General features: G+C 39.8%; 2 protein-coding genes across 3 annotated transcripts in view; both read left to right on the top strand.

Annotated features, from left to right (window-relative positions):
- The window catches only part of AP1G1 (adaptor related protein complex 1 subunit gamma 1), an 80,230-nt gene extending 69,017 nt beyond the window's left edge, over positions 1–11,213 (top strand). Inside the window, exons 20-23 of the mRNA XM_059903496.1 lie at positions 3,040–3,147; positions 3,244–3,404; positions 6,054–6,152; positions 7,022–11,213. Of these exons, the coding sequence (XP_059759479.1) occupies positions 3,040–3,147; positions 3,244–3,404; positions 6,054–6,152; positions 7,022–7,123 (470 nt within the window). The 3' untranslated portion in view covers positions 7,124–11,213. The remainder of the gene's footprint in view (positions 1–3,039; positions 3,148–3,243; positions 3,405–6,053; positions 6,153–7,021) is intronic.
- Positions 11,214–15,017: 3,804 nt separating this feature from the next.
- PHLPP2 (PH domain and leucine rich repeat protein phosphatase 2) overlaps positions 15,018–17,667 on the top strand; it is a 73,053-nt gene continuing 70,403 nt past the window's right edge. For both annotated transcript variants that reach the window (XM_059903731.1, XM_059903732.1), the window contains exon 1: positions 15,018–15,186. In XM_059903731.1, the coding sequence (XP_059759714.1) occupies positions 15,088–15,186 (99 nt within the window). In that variant the 5' untranslated portion in view covers positions 15,018–15,087. The remainder of the gene's footprint in view (positions 15,187–17,667) is intronic.

Genomic DNA, 17,667 nt, shown 5'->3' on the forward strand with positions numbered 1-17,667 from the left:
AACTACTGAAGCCCGCACGCCTAGAGACCATGCTCCACAACAAGAGAAGCCACCGCAACGAGAAGCCTGCGCACCGCAACAAAGAGTAGCCCCTACTCACCGCAATTAGAGAAAGCCCGCGTGCAGCAACGAAGACCCAACACAGCCAAAAATAAATAAATTAAATAAATTAAAAAAAACAAAAGAAAGAGTCCAAGAGTATCACTGTAGCATATAATTTCTATCTTAAGTGACTTCTTTAAAAGTATAATGGAGAGTTACAGCATACATGACCTTATGTAGAAAACAGCCATAGGATAAAGATGTTGAATGCTCATCTAGACTGGCTATCACAAGCTAAATGATTTTTTTCCTAACATAGCACCCTCCCAGAGCTTATGGTTTATATTTGTCTTAACAAAATTTCAAAATGTTACGTGTCATGTACTTAGAGCCATTTACAAATAGTCAATTTCAAATCTTGAGATGCCAAAGCTATCCTAGATGTATGGAAAAACAAAAACAATCCCATGTTTAAAACATAGTGTATGGGGAATTCCCTGGCAGTCCAGTGGTTAGGACTACACGCTTTCACTGCTTAGGGCCTGGGTTCAATCCCTGGTCAGGGAACTAGGATCCTGCAAACTGTGCGGCATGGCCAAAACAAACAAACAAACCATAGTGTATAGATGATATGCTTTATTTATTAACATAATAGCATTTCCATGTTAGTACATAATCTTACCAATTATAATTTTAAATGGTTGTCTAATATTTCATTAAGAAGTTTGAACTATTATTTATTCAATTCCTTACTATTGGGCATTTTGTTTCCAGATTTTTCTTATCATAACTGATGCCTCAACAAATATCGTTATTACATAAATTTGTCCAAATTTATTTTGGGTTTACATTCTTAGGCTAAGTTAAATTAGGCTTAATCTGTCTGAATCTGTTTAAAGGAAGAAGGATAAATACTTAACATCCTAGGGTATTGTGAGGAATAGTGACTTAGTACATGCATGACACATAGTAGGCACTTGGTAAATGTTATTTATCATTTCCTCAATGTATATGGCCATGAGTTTCACTGTATAGTCATAAATATTATAATATTTTTTAAAAAGCCCTAACAGTTGAAAGGTTGATGCTATCATTTTGTTAATTTTTATTTATTCAATCAAGGGAATGTTTTATATTTATCCATATGTGCATTATACATGAATTTCCTTTTTGTACATTCCTTTTGTATCCTTTAACTCATTTATCATGGGGTCTTAATGTTTTGTTTTTGTTCTGACTTTCTTGTTTTTCTAGTGTTAAATGAAAAAGTAAAATGATAAAATGTTAAAAAGCCTAGATTTTCCTTTCCTTATTCATAATGAGTTTAAACACATTTTCCCATTTTTTTTATTTTTAAGTAAACAAAATTTTGAGTTCTAGATTCTTTAAGCCATCATTACAGTCATATAGTAATGCACAGTAATTTAATCAGTAGAAAGTAGGAAATAAATTTAATACGAGCTTTTAGAGGAACTGGAGCAGTGAGTTTCTGTTGTTTCCCAAAACTACCTATTTTGTACCATTGCAGGAGAAAAAAAGCTAAAATTTGAGGGACTTAGGGACTCATATGTTGCCTATGTGTCTTGGGTAGCCTATGATTTTCCATGGGAACACGTTTCTAAAATTGTTTTGAAAATGGAAATTATGGGAAAATTACTAGATTAGATTTATAAAAACTAGGATAACTATATGAATATTTGTTTATATTCTTCATTGGAATCTGCTTGACTGCACATCCTGTGGTGTCCACATTTGTTTTAGCTCCTTGTGCTTTGCTTAGCCATATGTATTTCTACCTTCCTTGCTAATTTTTAGTATGTGATTTTTTTTCGAGTGTACTTGGGTATTATTTTTTTAAGCTAATTCAGCCTTTCTTTATTTCATTTTGTGAATTTTTTAAATGGTGTAATTTCAGTTAATTTTATAAGTAGTTTGAAATCTATTTAAGCATAAAATGCATTCTCTTTCTTTTGCTGAGTTTTCTTATGCCTCTTCTTAGAATCTTGATTTCTGTCAGTTCATGGTCATGTTCTATCCCTGGCCCTCCTTAACTTGTTCTTATTTGGAAGGATCAAATAAATGTGATAATCTGATGATTTCTTTCCCCCACTCCACACCACCTCTCCCAGGGGGGGTGTTTGTGTGTTAAAATTAATAAATGCCTTGATCTACTTAGCTTGTAAAATAAAATGTTACTAAGAGAGTTGACATTCCCTGTGTACTGCCCCCTTATCTCCTTCCCTCTTGATCCTAGAGATAACTACTATCTATTCTAAAATAGTGTTAGCTTTGGTGTTTACCATTCATGTGTATTTCTAGAATGATGCAGTGTGTAGTATTGTTTTGCCATATTTTGCCTTTTTAGAACTGGTATCCAACTGCATGTGTACTTTTATACCTTGCTTTTTTTTGCTAAACATTGTATTTATGAATAATCCATGTTAAGTGCATTTCTAGTGCATTCACATTTTTACTGCTGTATATGTATAGTATTTTATTTTGTCAGTGTACCACAATTTACTTACCCATTATTTTGAGGATGGACATTTTGTTTCCAGAATTTCATTGTTAGAAATTATCTTGCTCTGCACACTTTTTGTAACATGTCTCCCTGTGTAAATATGCAAGAATTAATCAAAGCATTCCTTCTTTTGTGAAATGCTTGTTCATTTTTCTTACCACTTTTAAATTAGGTTATCTTTTTTCCTTATTGATTTGTAAAAGATATTTATAGTTCTAGGTACTCACCCATTTGTTATTTTGTAGCATACATTTTCTTCTGCCTTTGGTCTATTTTTTTATGGTATTTTTTAATGAACAGAAGTTATTCATTTTAAAGTATTTGAATTTTTAGTTATTTTTATGGTTTATGATTTTTGCATCTTGTTTAAGGCATCCTTCCCTTAATTTGAGATCACGATAATTTTCTTCCGTATTTTCTTGGTGAGATTTGTCATTCTGGCTGAGACTGACCTGACTTTGGGGTGTTTCGTTTAGGTGCTCCAGCTGCTGCTCCCGCCCCTGCCTCAGTCCCACAGATATCCCAGCCCCCCTTCCTGCTGGATGGGCTTTCATCACAGCCTCTCTTCAATGACATTGCTACAGGTACAGTCATCATTAGAGCAATGAGAGGTAGTTGTTGAAGAAAGGAAGTAATAATTTTGCAGGCATTAGGCGACTTATCTCCCTGTGCCTTCCCAGGCATCCCCTCCATCACAGCATACAGTAAGAATGGCTTGAAGATAGAATTCACCTTTGAACGGTCAAACACCAACCCCAGTGTCACAGTGATAACGATACAGGCCTCCAACAGCACAGAGCTGGACATGACGGACTTTGTTTTCCAGGCTGCAGTACCAAAGGTACTAGAATTGTCTTCTTGGCCTTTTTCCTTGAATTAAAAATTGGCTGATTATTTTTTATGTATTTGGTAAGGGATATATTTTAATGTTCAGAGATTAAACTAAATTTGCAGATTTAACTCAAACTAACAGTAATGTAACTATTATGGTTCATTGAAGCATGTCTTTTTTTTTTTTTTTTTAACTAAGCATGTCATTTTTAATGAATACTTTCTGCTTAGTCAAAAATATTCTTACAGTTAGTATTGTAGGATAAAGGAAGGGCAGCCTAATAGTGACAGAGCAGTATTCTACAAGGTGATTCATGAATGCTCAGGGCACTGAGGATAGGTTGGGGTTCAGTAGTACAGTGGTAAAGACCTAAAAAACACAAATTGTAACGTGGAATTAAAGTTCAATCAAGATGAGAGACTTCATGTATTTGATATTCTCTTCTAGTCACTGGATCAGAATTAAAAGTTTTTGCCTCTTGATAATGTGAGAGAAACATTCCTCCTTCATTAACATCTAGTTTACTATTGATGCAATGACTGCTTGTTTTTATAAATTGAAGTTTTGTTTATACCAAATCTTAGCTTAAGGAGTGTTTATGTTCATCATTGAATAATGAAAAGTTTTGAAAAAGGAAAATTTAGAATGAGGAGTGGGCAAAATTTTTCTGTAAAAGACGAGATAGTAAGTATTTTAGGCTATATGCTGTCATAGTGCCAAAACTGTCATGGGTGATATATAAAGGTGGTGGCTCTGTTCCAATAAAACACTTGCAAAAAGAGGTGTCAGTTCATTCTTGGCCCATGGACCATATTTTACCAACCCCTGGAATAGATTAGGCTAATCTGATCTTTTCAGTGACATGTGAAGTATGACATTCAGACAACACAATTTTGGAAATTGAAGACCTTTTACTTGTGGTTACTGCTGACTTTGCAAGCTTCTTTACTTGCATTTTTAGGAGTCAGAATAATGTAGATGTTTTAGAAGCAGTAGAGTTAGTGGTTTCAATATTAGTTGTATGACATTAAGCAGGTTACTTAATCTCTATGCCTGTTTCTTCATTTGGAAAGGGGGTGTGTCATCATGATATCTACTTCATAGGGTTCCTTTGAGGAATAAATGAGTTTTATGTGCCAGGTACTGTTTTTTAAGCACTTTTCATATGTTTGGTGCTCAGTAATTGTTAGCTGCTACAACTTAGAGTTTTATACTTATTATTTTATGCTGCTGTTCTAGCAACATACCGTCTCTGCTTTAAAGTATGGCCTTCTTCTTGGTGTTGTACTATACAATGCCTATTTGCGTATCATGATGTATCTTGAACTTCAAAACGTTCTATTTCGTAGATTCTGCTATTTTTACTTTTTGTTATTTCTGAAATTGAGGTACATTTTAAAATTGATACCCTTGTCATAGTTTCATCGGCAGCCTGTTTTCTTTCTCAGTGGTATATAAAATAATGGTGTGAATTACAATTGATGCCATCTAACATTTAATGAAATAAATGTAAATAAATGAATGATATTTTAGCTTACATAATTTATCTTGACAGTAGACTTATGAATAAGTCCCAAAGTAATAAACCTGTGCATTGAGACTAAATTTCTGCTCTTGTAATTTTTGGCCTTAGAGAAGACCTAGACCCATGAACCTCCTTCCCTCCTTTCTTCCTTCCCTCCCTCTCTTTCTCTCCCCTTTGCCCTTCTCTCTTTTCTCTCCCTCCATCCCCTTCGTTCTCTCTCCCTCTCTTCTCTTCTTTCTCTTTCTCTCTCTCTCATTCTCCTCTCTAATATTTTAGGAGACTAAACTTTCAGGAAAAATTTTTTTAATCCTAGTCTGTAAAATAGCTACATACATACTATATTGTGCTAACTATGACTTACCTATCTTGCTCATAGCACTTTTATCTCTCTTCCCTGTAAACAAACAAACAAAATCCACCAGCACTCAACAAATTATGGTGTTTGGCTTTTCCAGGTCTTTTGCTGTATGGGTTAGTTCTGCACATAATTTTTCTGTTAGGGCTTTGTGTCCCCAGTGTAGAGATCCTGATGTGTTCCACATACGTATTAACAAGCTGGCTTTTTTCAGCTTTTCCTTCACCTCTGTCCTGTAGGAGTAACCCTTGTCACATTCCAGATTATATAGGCTTTAGAAAACAAAGGTTCAAGTCTCTGATCCCAACCGTCCAAATACACAAAAGTTTGAAGGCGTGTAGTTGGTGACTAGTGTGCTGGTTTACTATTTTTAGAAAGCTTTTCATTTCTTTCTAGTTTTTTTTAACCACAGGCACCCGTTTTTTTTGTTGCTGTTGTTTGTTTTGTTTTGCTTTTTTACCTACATAGTTGATCAGTTACTATTAAGTGAGGTTGCCAGAACAAGAATTGGTTACCTGTTGGAAAGTGGTAGGCTAAAGTTGCTTCCACCAGGAAGGAAAGAGTAGCTCATTGCTAGAAACAGTGGCGTTTTATAAGTGCCATGAAGTGATAGCCCACATGCTGTGAATTGCTGATATCTGAAAAACAAATAGAATTTAGTAGTAGGTAAATCTGGTAATTGAACCATCATCTGCTCTGCGTGTCTGACTGTATTTGTTGACATCTCTGACATAGCGTGAAGTGTATTTTTCTGAAGAGTGCCCTCTGTTCCCCCCAGACATTCCAGCTGCAGCTTCTGTCTCCTAGCAGCAGCATCGTCCCAGCATTTAATACGGGGACCATCACACAAGTCATTAAAGTTCTGAACCCACAGAAGGTGAGTAGCACATTTGAAGACATTATCTGAGCAAGGTGTAAGCATATTCCCTGAAATAAAATTTGCTTTGTTTCTCAAAGGTTTTTCTGACTCACAGCAGAAAAGAAATCTTTTAAAATGTCTGGTCTAACCTCCTTGTTCTTTTGTAGATAATAAGTGAAGCTCAGACACACAAAATGGTTTAGCGGCATCTTATTAAAATGCACACTTAGAGGACTTCCCCACGGTCCAGTGGTTAAGACTTCACCTTCCAATGCAGGGGGTGCAGGTTTGATCCCTGGTCGGGGAGCTAAGATCCCAAATGCCTCATGGCCAAAAAACCAAAACATAAAACAGAAGCAATATTATAATAAATTCAATTAAGACTTTAAAAATGGTCCACATCAAAAAAAAAATCTTTAAAATGCACATTTAAAGATTTCTCTATTTAGAGGCTTGAAAGTCTAGTTTTTTGCATGGGGAGGGGGACAAAGCAACCAGTATATCTGAATGTAGAGCATAAGATGAGTACGTTTACCTCATTTTTCTAGAAAATTGGATACAAGGGTTGAATCTTTGAGAAAAGCACTTAGCAAATGTTACTGTGAAAGTGCTCCTGAGTGGTTCTGTCCTGTTAATGTGGTTCTAGGATTGAAGCCAACAGTGAGTTCTGGAGATGCATTTTCTCTACTTGACTGCATGATGTTGGCTAATAGCTAGAGTACTAGGTGGTTTTTGTTGTTGTTGTTTTTTGCCCGTGTTTCATTTTTAAGAGAGTTCTGCTTTAAAATAATATGTGTTTTCTAAGATTAAAAGTCTATTTGTAGACTGTACAGATTCTAAAGATTTTATTTCAGTGTGTAATTTTTTATTCTCTTTTCTTCTCACAGCAACAGCTGCGAATGCGGATCAAGCTCACGTATAATCACAAGGGCTCAGCAATGCAAGATCTAGCAGAGGTGAACAACTTTCCCCCTCAGTCCTGGCAATGAGGGTCCAGCACCATTCTCATTCTTATCCCACTCAATCAAAGGAACTCTGGGAAGGAGATTATGATCGCTGCAAGTCCCCCCCAACTGTACCATGGGCATGAGGAGCTGAAGAGAACTGTTGAGGAGGATTTTCCTAAAGTTATAGCTGACCTTGAAGCGTTGTTAAAGACTAATCTCCTCTCCTCCACTGTTGAGGCCGGCTGCTTCTGGAGGCTACTTTGCACTCTTCCTCCTCCTCTCCTTTTTCTGCACTTCTCCACCCCTCCTACATTTACAGCCAGAATCAACATTCCCTGAGCCCCTGAGGAAATCAGCAGCTGGTCTGGAGGAGAGGACTGGAATTCATGGCAAGAAGACACTCACTCTGTCTCTGCAGCAAGGAGTTGCCCCTTCTTTTTACTGTGTTTCTCTGTGGACTGGGCGAGGTGGGGTATTTACTCCTCACTAGCTGGGTTACCATCTTCAGGCGCTTTTTACATCTGGCATTGAGAACGGAAATGTAACAGTGGACATGAGGGAGCCCTGCCTTTTTCTACTGGTTCCCCCAATGTTTGAAAGAGGCATTAGGCTCCTGGTAGCCTTTTCTGTGCATTGCTGTATACACACAGACACACACATATATGTATGTTTGTTACCAAGAACTGGTCAGACCTTGAAAGGTTATTTGTAAACACTGGACAGATGCAGTTAAAAAGAGCTTTTGTTTAGATTTGGCATGAAGGATATGGTGCTCTATTTGTAATAGAAACTTCAAAGGCTCTTCCAGCCCCACTTTCTCTGCATTCTTTAGCTGTAGTCATGAGTACTCTCCATGATTTTCAAAATTGAGTCCCCTTAAAGTGCAAAGTGGACAATATACAAAAGATATATTAATAGTTATTAATGCCCCTATTCCCACCACAAATTTTAAAGTTTCTCCTAAACCCATAACTTGCCTGAACTATGGTAAATGGGTGGAAAGAGGAGTTTGCCACTTTTAAAGTACAGACTCCTTAACAAAAGCACCTTTGCCCACAGGAAGAGTGAGTATCTGATTCACTCTAGAGCATATTGGAGTCATCTTCTCCATTACTCTAAATCTCCCTTTTTATTTCCTGAGCCTGGCTTGGACCTTGGCATTCCGTTTGAATTCCTTCTTCTAACTGGAACATTTGTGTTGTATCTGTAACACTGGCACTGAAATAAAGACCACACAGTTAAAGAAATCTTTCCTATATCGTACTTTATGGTGTTGGAATGAAGCCTTGTAGCTTCCTTGCCCCCTGTGTCAGAGGAAGTCTTATGGACACCATAGGGTAGGAATATCCTTTCCTGAGTGTGAGAAGTTGGTCTCTCAAGAGAGGCCAATCTTATGAGTATCTGCATCAAAGACTTGAGATCTGGAGCTTTTTAAACTAGTGAGAGTGCCGAGTGCTTTTAGAAAGGACCCTCATGTTATCAAACCTTAACACTGAGTTGCTGGCATGAGGTAAGGTGACTCTCCTGTGGCACATGTTGAATGTACTGTGTACGTTCGGGTGCATAGGTGCCATGTCTGATGTACTAAAGAAAAGGAAAAGTCAGGCCCACCTTGCTCTTAAAATATTTGCAATCATTACTGTATTGAGTACAGTACAAGGACCACTTTGGCTTTGGTCTTAAAACTGGATACAGATATCCATTTTTTCCCCCTCCATTTCACCAAGCCTTTACTTAAAATCTTCAGTGTCTTGTCAAATCTAGGTCTGTATCAGATGCTAGATTATTCCTAACATTTGACAAACTGGAGTTGAACTAAAGGCTCCAAAGGGGGAACTTTCTGGTCTTATTTTAGTCTTTAAGAGCAAGATTTGCTAAAACTTATTCTAGTGGGTAAATGGTTGACTGAGTCAAGAACAGGATATTATCTTGTGCATAGTTTCCAGTAAAGTAAGTGTGGTCTAGTGTGTGTTTCAAACAACTGCTCTGCCTGTGCGATGAAAAATAGTCTTTAAAGGTTTCTTTGCAGACTGATTTCATTGGATGGATACTTAATGCTGTGAAACGTGATAGGATTAACATAATATTGGTGGATTTCTTGAATAGAATTTGTCTAACATTCCTCTTGTGGTTGAGGCTTTATTTTCTCTCTCACGTTTATAGTTAACCAGCTCAAGTTTCTTTAGTTGAACTGATTTGAATCTCAGAAATCTGCTGAAGATCATGCTATGAGACAGTGGTAGCTAATGGGGCTGGAAAGGGTCTACTCTCGGAACAAAGTGTCTCCTTGGGTGAATGTAGTTTTGAGGTAGAGTCATGTGATCATCCATAGCTTTGTCTAGACAGAGTAAAAATCATGGCCTTAACACAAAGGGTGCTGTGTAGAATATGAAATGATTCCAGAGAGTGAACCTGAGCACCGTATTAAAGGACTAGCGGCCAGGTAACTAACTGCCTAGGATACTGATGGTTGTGAAGACTGTTTCAAATGATTGGATCTTTGAAAGCTTCAGCGTGCCTTAGTTTCTAGGATCAGAATTCGTTCTCCTCTCATTTGGCCGTGCTGCTAAAGGAGGAATCTCTTAATTTCTATGAATACTTGCACATTTCAGTTATTTCTTTCCCTAGTATAACCATTCAAGGGGGAGCAAATTTGTTTAGATTTACAACTTCAGAGCCATTGTGAGGAAAGGGTGATTTCCATGGCTGTTTTCATAACTCCAGGGTGATAAGCAGTGAGCCTAAACACACTTACTTGGACAATTTCACATGCACTTTTACCTCATTTTTTCCCCTCTTCCAGAGTAGTTTTTATTCTATACTCCCTCCCCACCCCCACAGTAATCCTAAGGGAGAATTCGTCTAAGTAATCTCAGAAATCTGTAGGAAGGGTGCTCTGCCCGAGAAGCTTCTCCCACTATGCTCCGGTGCTGTTACCTCGAGGTAATTTGGACAGCCATGGAATGTTTCATGCTGTGTATAGTGATCATCTGTTCATTTTAAGGTCTTTCTAATTTAAAGAAACATTCCTCAGTGTAACATTTGGGAGGGGATTCTTCCCTCTTGTTAGGTAAAAGATGTGCTTCGTACCCCTTGTTTGTCCCATTTATATAAGAAAACTGTCCAGCACTAACGGTTTGAGTATTTCCGTCTACTATATAACATGCTTTCCATTTTTATGTTGTTCTGAGAGGTTGGAAATTAGGGGATACTGTTTTTGAGGTTCAACTTCATTATCTTCTGCATTGGAAAATACTTGGGCTATGAGAACTAGGGGAAGGAAAGTTTGAATGCGTATGTTTTTTTCTAGTGAATGTGTATTACCCACATTGTCCTAAACAGAGAGTGAGCTAGAGAGCAAAAAGTGGATACTCACGAGCTTTGTGGTTGGTGGAGAGGTGGTACATGTCTGTGCACTCAGGAGTTTGGGAATGGGGAGGATCACTGAAAAAAGAGACGTGCTCAGAAAGTTCTGAAGTTTAAAACGCTTTGACCAGCTCTGGCTCGGGAGGGTGGGCCTACTTGTAGAACTGGAAGTGAATAACTCTTCTTCAAGCAATAGCAGTGAGTGGGTCCCATCTACAGGGTTCCAGGACCTGGAACATTCAAACAGAAGAAAAGGCTGAAGCAGCTTGCACAGTTGCTTCTTGAACTTCCACGAGGCTGATTCTGGCTTCAAGATGGAACATTGGAGTTTTGTTTTTGTTTTTGTTTTTGGAACCTGCTGTTGCGCTTTGTGTGTTTTGTTGTTGTTTTCTCTTTGGGGGCCTCATGGGAAAGAGCTTCTGAACTCTTTCCTTTGTGAACTCCCACTGTGTCCCTGTATAGTCCCTTTTCTTTCATAATGTTGTAAGTTACATTTTCATTAAGCCCCATCACATCTTCTTTACTGTAAAAATATTAAAAGGCTGTTTCCAAGTGGGACAGCTAATGAAGTTCTAATTATTGCAGACATATTTTTGAGATGTAAAAAAAATTTAAAGTTAAATGATAAGTCTTAGAGGCGAGTGAGGAATAAAATGGATGTAAACATTTACATGGGATGCATTAGAATTCTGCTGTGTGTATTGTCTTTTGGTTGAAACAAATTATGAACAGTGACTAATAAAAAGTCAATACTCAATGATTTAAATTTTGCTTCCTCACTTCTTACAAGTGGATTAGAGAAGCCTTTGATGAGTTCTTATTCCAGAGCTTTGAGCTAAACTTACTGATCTGTTAATGTTCCTTTTACACAGAAATCTCACCAAGAGAGGAACTTGAACAAATTTTTAAAAACTTGAAGTTACAGACAGTGAAAAGTGCAATTGGAAATTTTAACTAGTGATTGTTTCCATGCTGGTATTCTCCACATGGGTGAATTCTCACACAAGGCAAAGAAATCATGTCAAGATGAATTGTATGTTAGAGGTGGTCATGAGCTTTTAGTTAAAAGCGACTATTTGTGACTTGTTCAAGTTTATCTGTGACTAAGAAGAGGAAGGCTTGACCAGCCAAATGAATTCTGTTTCATGATCTATTTTATATGAACTCTTCCATAGAAGTGAGAGTGGTTGAAAGTTGGGAGCTTATGTGTTCTAGTACTCAGATGATCCCTGATAGTCCCTTATTGAGAAGAGGGAGAGTGTGATAGTTAGTCCCCTAACTGAGAAGTAGAAGGAAGTAGGCCTTGGCAATTATCTAGTTTATGCAGAAGTGCCCTTTGGTGCTGTTTGATAAGTGACATTTCTATAATCTTTTCTTATATGTGGCTTAGTTAAAATTCATCTTTGTTTCTAATATTAAATTTACCTGACACCTTCATCTCCATGTAACAAGATGAAAATATAAAAGCTGCAGTAGAAAACGTTAGCCAGTAATAGACTCCAGACATTTACTTAACAATACAGTGAATAGTGTTCAGATTTGAACTTCCATCCAGAAGGACCAAATTAATTTTTATCACTTTTTTAAAGTATTTTTCATGCTATTTCCTCCCCTAGTTCAGTTGTCCCCATATTCAACAATACAAAAATGTTCAAGGAAAAAAACATCCTTCAAACCTGGGAGCCAGGTAAATACAGCCTGTTTATTTGAAACTAAAATAAGGAATATCTAAATCTGCTCAATCTGTGGTAGAAATAACAAAGGATTTAGGCCTAAAGATGACTTGTGATCATCAAAGGAGTGGGAACTAGCTATAGAGAAGAAAATGTAGTAAGCTCTTATGGCTCCTCTACCAAAATCTTACAGACGTGAACTCTCCTTCTCCAGACCTTCTTTCCATTTTGTAGTGAAGATTAGGAAGAGCTCCTGGGATAAAGTGTGTGTGTGTGTGTCCCTCCCCAACCCCTTCCAGGTGGAAAGAGAGAGGTATGCACAGCTGCTTACAGGAAGGGTACAGAGAGGAGGGAGTCTAATGACTTCTCTGTCTCTTGGCTTGATTCAAACTGATTTTTGTAATGACGAACCTGCAGTGAGGGCAGGTGGATATTTGCACAAAAAATCCCAGAGGAATTTATTTTTGGGGTTAGTCTCAGCTGTTTACCATTTCTAGAAATTGTAGTTACATAACCCTTGGCATACATAATGCACACTGCCTTGAACTGGGGGAGAACATGAATATGTGACCTTTGAAACAGTATAAAATGTTAATGGCAATACATGATCTGAAAAGAAAACTCAGAATCAACTGTTTGTCACCACTTAACTGAATTGGATCTTAAACCATGGAGACCTTTAAAGAGAGCTGCGTCATAAATTATCCCCTGCAACACCTGGGCTCGTAGCTTTTTTGTTCTCTTTTTGAAAGAGGTACTACTGTTGTTGAAGAAATAGTAAATACATAACTTTTAGCATATTCTGAATTGATGCTTTAGCCCACTCTCCCATTAATTAAAAAAAAAAATCATCTACCACTGCTGTTCTCCAGCATGAACTCAAATGCTGGTCGTGTGACAGGATCCTTCCTCTTCAGATGATAAACTAATAAAAAGCTTCTGCTCATGAGATCTGGAAAAGGTAATGTGTAGTACCTCAAGAAACAGGCTTTTAGAAGCACTTAATTCTGAACCACATTTTCATTCTTTTCTCTGCCTGTCTGCCCTTGGTCAAGTCCACTTCTGTCTCCATATTGGTGCTTATCCCTTACATACCAGTGTTCTTGCTGGAAGAAGTTACCCAATAAGCACTGAAATGGGAATCCAACTACTTTGAGTAGCTTTCTTGAAAGTAGTTTCAGGGTAGAAGGAAAACCCAGGAGGTAGACAAAGAGTTTTTTTCACTTTACACCAGACTCACAGAGACATCATTTTAAATTCACTAAAATGAGACAAAGAAATGACGATGACTGGAGATTGGAATTTTGGTATATACAGAGTAACTCATGAGAGGGGAGAAAGTAGTGACCAAACTTTCACAGAAGAAATAATTTGTACAGAGTTAGAATCTTTGTAAGAGTCAAATTTTGTCTTGGAATTTAAAATATCTATAAATGCATACATAGAAGAGGGGAAGAGACTGCACTGATAGATGTCAAACTCTTGTTCTAAATCTACAATTAAAATATTCTTAACATATAGTTGGTCTGGACTAGGCAAGCTGAAGCAATGGTTAATAGGTGATACCATTTATACCAATTTTTCAAAGCACAAGAAATTGTTTTTTTCTGCTAATTCCTTAGAAGTTGCCTGAAGATTCAACACCTGTGTAGGAGCGGGAGACCTAAAAATCCAGAGGTCTAGAAGGTATCCTAAGACAATTTAGAGCAGAATTAACAAGAGGACTCTAAGGAACTGAGTGTCTCTTAAATTTGGAAATTCAGAATAATAGTGACGCCTATGAATCACTGTGTCAAGCACTTTGTATGCATTTGCAAAATCTTCATAATAACTACTATACAGACTAATTTCTATTTCACAGCTAAGAACCAAAGGCTTAGATAAAATAGCACAAGGGTATAGATCTAATAATAAGAGGTAGAGCTGAAATTTGGAATCTGGCTGTCTGATTTGGCCCACTGGCCAGTCACAAAACTATCACTGCAGGAACTAAAAGAAAATAATAAAAATTTTCTGAACTAGAATTGCAAATAATAAAATGGCTTTCAGACCAGACCACATTACTGCTTGAAGCAGAGAACAATATTCTGATAATTTTACTACATGAGGAGAAATTAAAATGTGGCTGGGAGGTGAGATGACATTTTGTACACGAGGTGGGGTCGAATTTGCTGAAGAAGGCCGTGAGCGTCTCTAATAAGGAAGAGAAAGGGCCTTGCTAAGGTGAGAATTCTCAACAATGGCTTTGTACGTGAGGGTGACAGTCAATGGTGAAAGTTCAATGGCTTTGTACGTGAGGGTGACAGTCCAGTTTTTTCTTTTTCTTTTTTTTAATTGAAGCATAGTTGTTTTACAATATTGTGTTAATGTCTGCTGTACAACAAAGTGATTCAGCTATAAATATATATACATTATTTTTTCATATTCTTTTCCATTATGTTTTATCATAGGATATTGAATATAGGCATCCGGTTTTGAAGTACAGAGGGAAGGTCTGGGAAAGGTCAGTTACAAGAGCCACCCTTGGCGGAGGGCAGCGTCCCCGCGTCACTATTGACAGGTGCAGCCCTCCACCCCCCCCTTCCTTGTCCAGCCCGTACTTCGGAGGCGGGGACAGCAGCAAATAATCCTCCCTGTACCTCATTCCTCCAAACCGAGGGCGGCCGACAACGGAGGCCCAGCCCTGCGGTGGCGCCGGCCTCCGCCCGCGAGGTCCCCTGCCGCCCGCCCACTGGTTTGCGGTTCTCAGCGCCCAGGACGCACCGGGCCCGCGGCTACGCAGGGCCGAAAGGGCTGCGGGTGGGGCGGGGCCCGCGGGGCTGCGGGTGGGGCGGGGCCGGCGGGGCGGCAGGGGGCTGGGCCGGCGGGCTGCGGGGGGCGGGGCCGCAGGCTGTTCGCGCTCGCCGCCGAGGCTCCGTGCGGCGTAGCGCCGGCCGGGCGTCCCTGTGCAGCCTCCGCCAGCCGCAGATGGGGGAGGTGGAGCCGGGCCCCGCGGGCCCGCTCGAACCTCCGGAGCCGCCCGAAGCGCCCGCGAGCCGCCGGCCGGGCGGGATCCGGGTCCTGAAGGTGAGGTGGGCGGGCGGGTTGGGGAGGGAGCGAGAGCGGAGAGAGGCCACCCCTACCCCGCGCGGTGGCCGAGGCAGCCGGCGACCCCCACCTCGCGTCGGTCAGTCAGCCTTGCGGCTCAGTCGCCCCCAAAACCCGGCTGGAGGGGCCGCGGCACCCGCGGAGGCCTCTGCAGCTGGCCCCCGCCGAGGCCGCGGCCGCCTCCGTCCCCACCGCTGCCCATCCCTGGCCGCGTGCCACCCGCCTCGCAGGCCCACGCCTTGGGGCCGGCGTCCACCCGGTCGCCGCCGCCACTCGGCTCCTTCAGGACCCCGGGGCCCGCCTCTGCCTCCCCCGGTTGCGCACGGGGCCCCAAGGCCGGCGGCTCCTGGCCCGAGAGCGGAGCTGATAGTACGCAGGGCTTTCTCCCCGGACACCTGAAGACATCACCCCAGCGGGAGGATGGCGGCGGTGATTGGCCGGGCGCTGCGGTGTGCTGGGGCTGCGCCGGCTGGAGTGGGCCGCCTCTGCCCTCGGAGCTTACCACCGAAGTTAAGACCCGCTTCTCGCTCCGGAGCGCGGGCCTGGAGAGAGAATCCCCGGAGGAGCTTAATCTCGGAGAATCGCTGGGCGTGTTGCAGAAGGGAGGAGGGGTTGGACGAAAAGGGGCATTCCTGCTGGCGGGAGTGGGGCTGACGATCCAGAGAGACGGCGACGGGGGAGCAGTTATGCAACAGGCAGCTAACGGGGCTTTTGGCAGGAACTGGGGGGAGTAGGAGGAAATGAAGGCAGATGCAGGCAAGGGGGGAGCGGAGTCTTGAAGGTGATGACAAGAAGTTAAAATGCACAAGGAATGTAGAGTGGGAAGGGGACAGTGAAGGTGGTTAAAAGGAGGGGTTGTGGGAGACACACTGGATAGTTTTCTACTAGCCTTCGAAATAGTTGGAGAGAAATTTTTCTGTAGGTCAGATATGTAAACTAGGTGTCCTGGAGATGGAGTGGAATTCCTTCTAAAGTTCTAGAAGAGGAATCAGCAGGCTTTAAAACTTGCCAGAGAAAAGGAAGAGAGCAAAGAAAATTTAGATTTGACGTGTTTAAAAAATACTTTGCAAAACAATGAAAATGCATAATGTTTAAAAATTCATTAAGTAATAGTTGTTCTTTGGGATTGAGGGTGCGCACTATATACTCGCCACTAAGATTATACGTAGGGCATCACAAAGAAACAACAACATTGAAAAAAATAATCGATTTGAAGCATCTGGTGAATCCATGAAACAACATAAATTAGAATTCTAAAATATAAAACATCACATGTGTATGTATAACTGATTCACTTTGTTATAAAGCAGAAACTAACACACCATTGTAAAGCAATTATACTCCAATAAAGATGTTAAAAAAAAAACAAAAAACATTTTTTCTGCTACTACCTCCCAGTCTTAATGCAGCGACTTAAAGAAAAACTTTTCATAGTTTATCTCCACTTCTGCATAGACCTTATACATATTTACTTTAATCATGTTTTATATTAAATATAATTACTCACATTATATTAAATATAATTTATATTAAAATTATATTTTAATTAAATATAATTACTCAAAGGCTTTTGGATATTTACTTAAAACTGTAAGGTCGCAAAAATGTAAATTGTGAATGAACTTAAAAAAGTTCTGCTGGCCTGGCTTATCAGGAAAGGGCAGGTCTGAGAGATAGGTAGTGCCCTCTGGCCTAGAAGGTAAACAGCCTTGGATATTTTTACAACTATTTTTTTGGTGGGGAGAGAGTGAGTTGTGGGAGGGAAGGAATTGAGAAATGAGGATCTTTTCTGAAAGGTTCGACCTTCCTACACTTCCAGGAAGTGGTCCAACCTACCACTGGTTCCGTGGGGTTCCAATCTGGGGACCATTAGAAAGAGTCCAGAAATTGATCTTGATTATAGTGCTGAGCTGGTGATGTGGGAGGCTAACAGTGTCTTAGACCTTTGCATCCTTGCAAATAAATGGGATAGGCTATGAAGAATAGGTGCGGTGTGTTCTACAGACAGAAGTTCCCTTCAGTAGCTGAGTGGTTGAATTTTGCGTCAGGTGAAACTGGAAAGGAATATTTAAGTAGAAGACTTTCAGAATGGGGAAGAAAGCCATAGTCTCCTACATGTTCTTTTCTGAAAACCCTTTGAAAAAGGCTTACCATTCTTTTTTTGTAATTCTTTTATACTTAATACCAAATCATGAACATCATTATTGTCAAAGAGTATAGATCTTCTTAAAAAGGCTAATATAGCTAAACTGGTGTAACTTTAGCCAGGTTAGATCTAGGTCCACCGTATGGCATACTGGAAAATTTGATTCAAAATCTGCCCCCAGATTTATTTAGCAAATTGCTATTTATTTATTTATTTAAACATCTTTATTAGAGTATAATTGCTTTACAATGGTGTGTCAGTTTCTGCTTTATAACAAAGTGAATCAGTTATACATATACATATGTCCCCATATC

Source organism: Balaenoptera ricei, chromosome 19 (assembly GCF_028023285.1).
Source record: "Balaenoptera ricei isolate mBalRic1 chromosome 19, mBalRic1.hap2, whole genome shotgun sequence".
In the NCBI taxonomy this organism is placed as follows: Eukaryota; Metazoa; Chordata; class Mammalia; order Artiodactyla; family Balaenopteridae; genus Balaenoptera; species Balaenoptera ricei.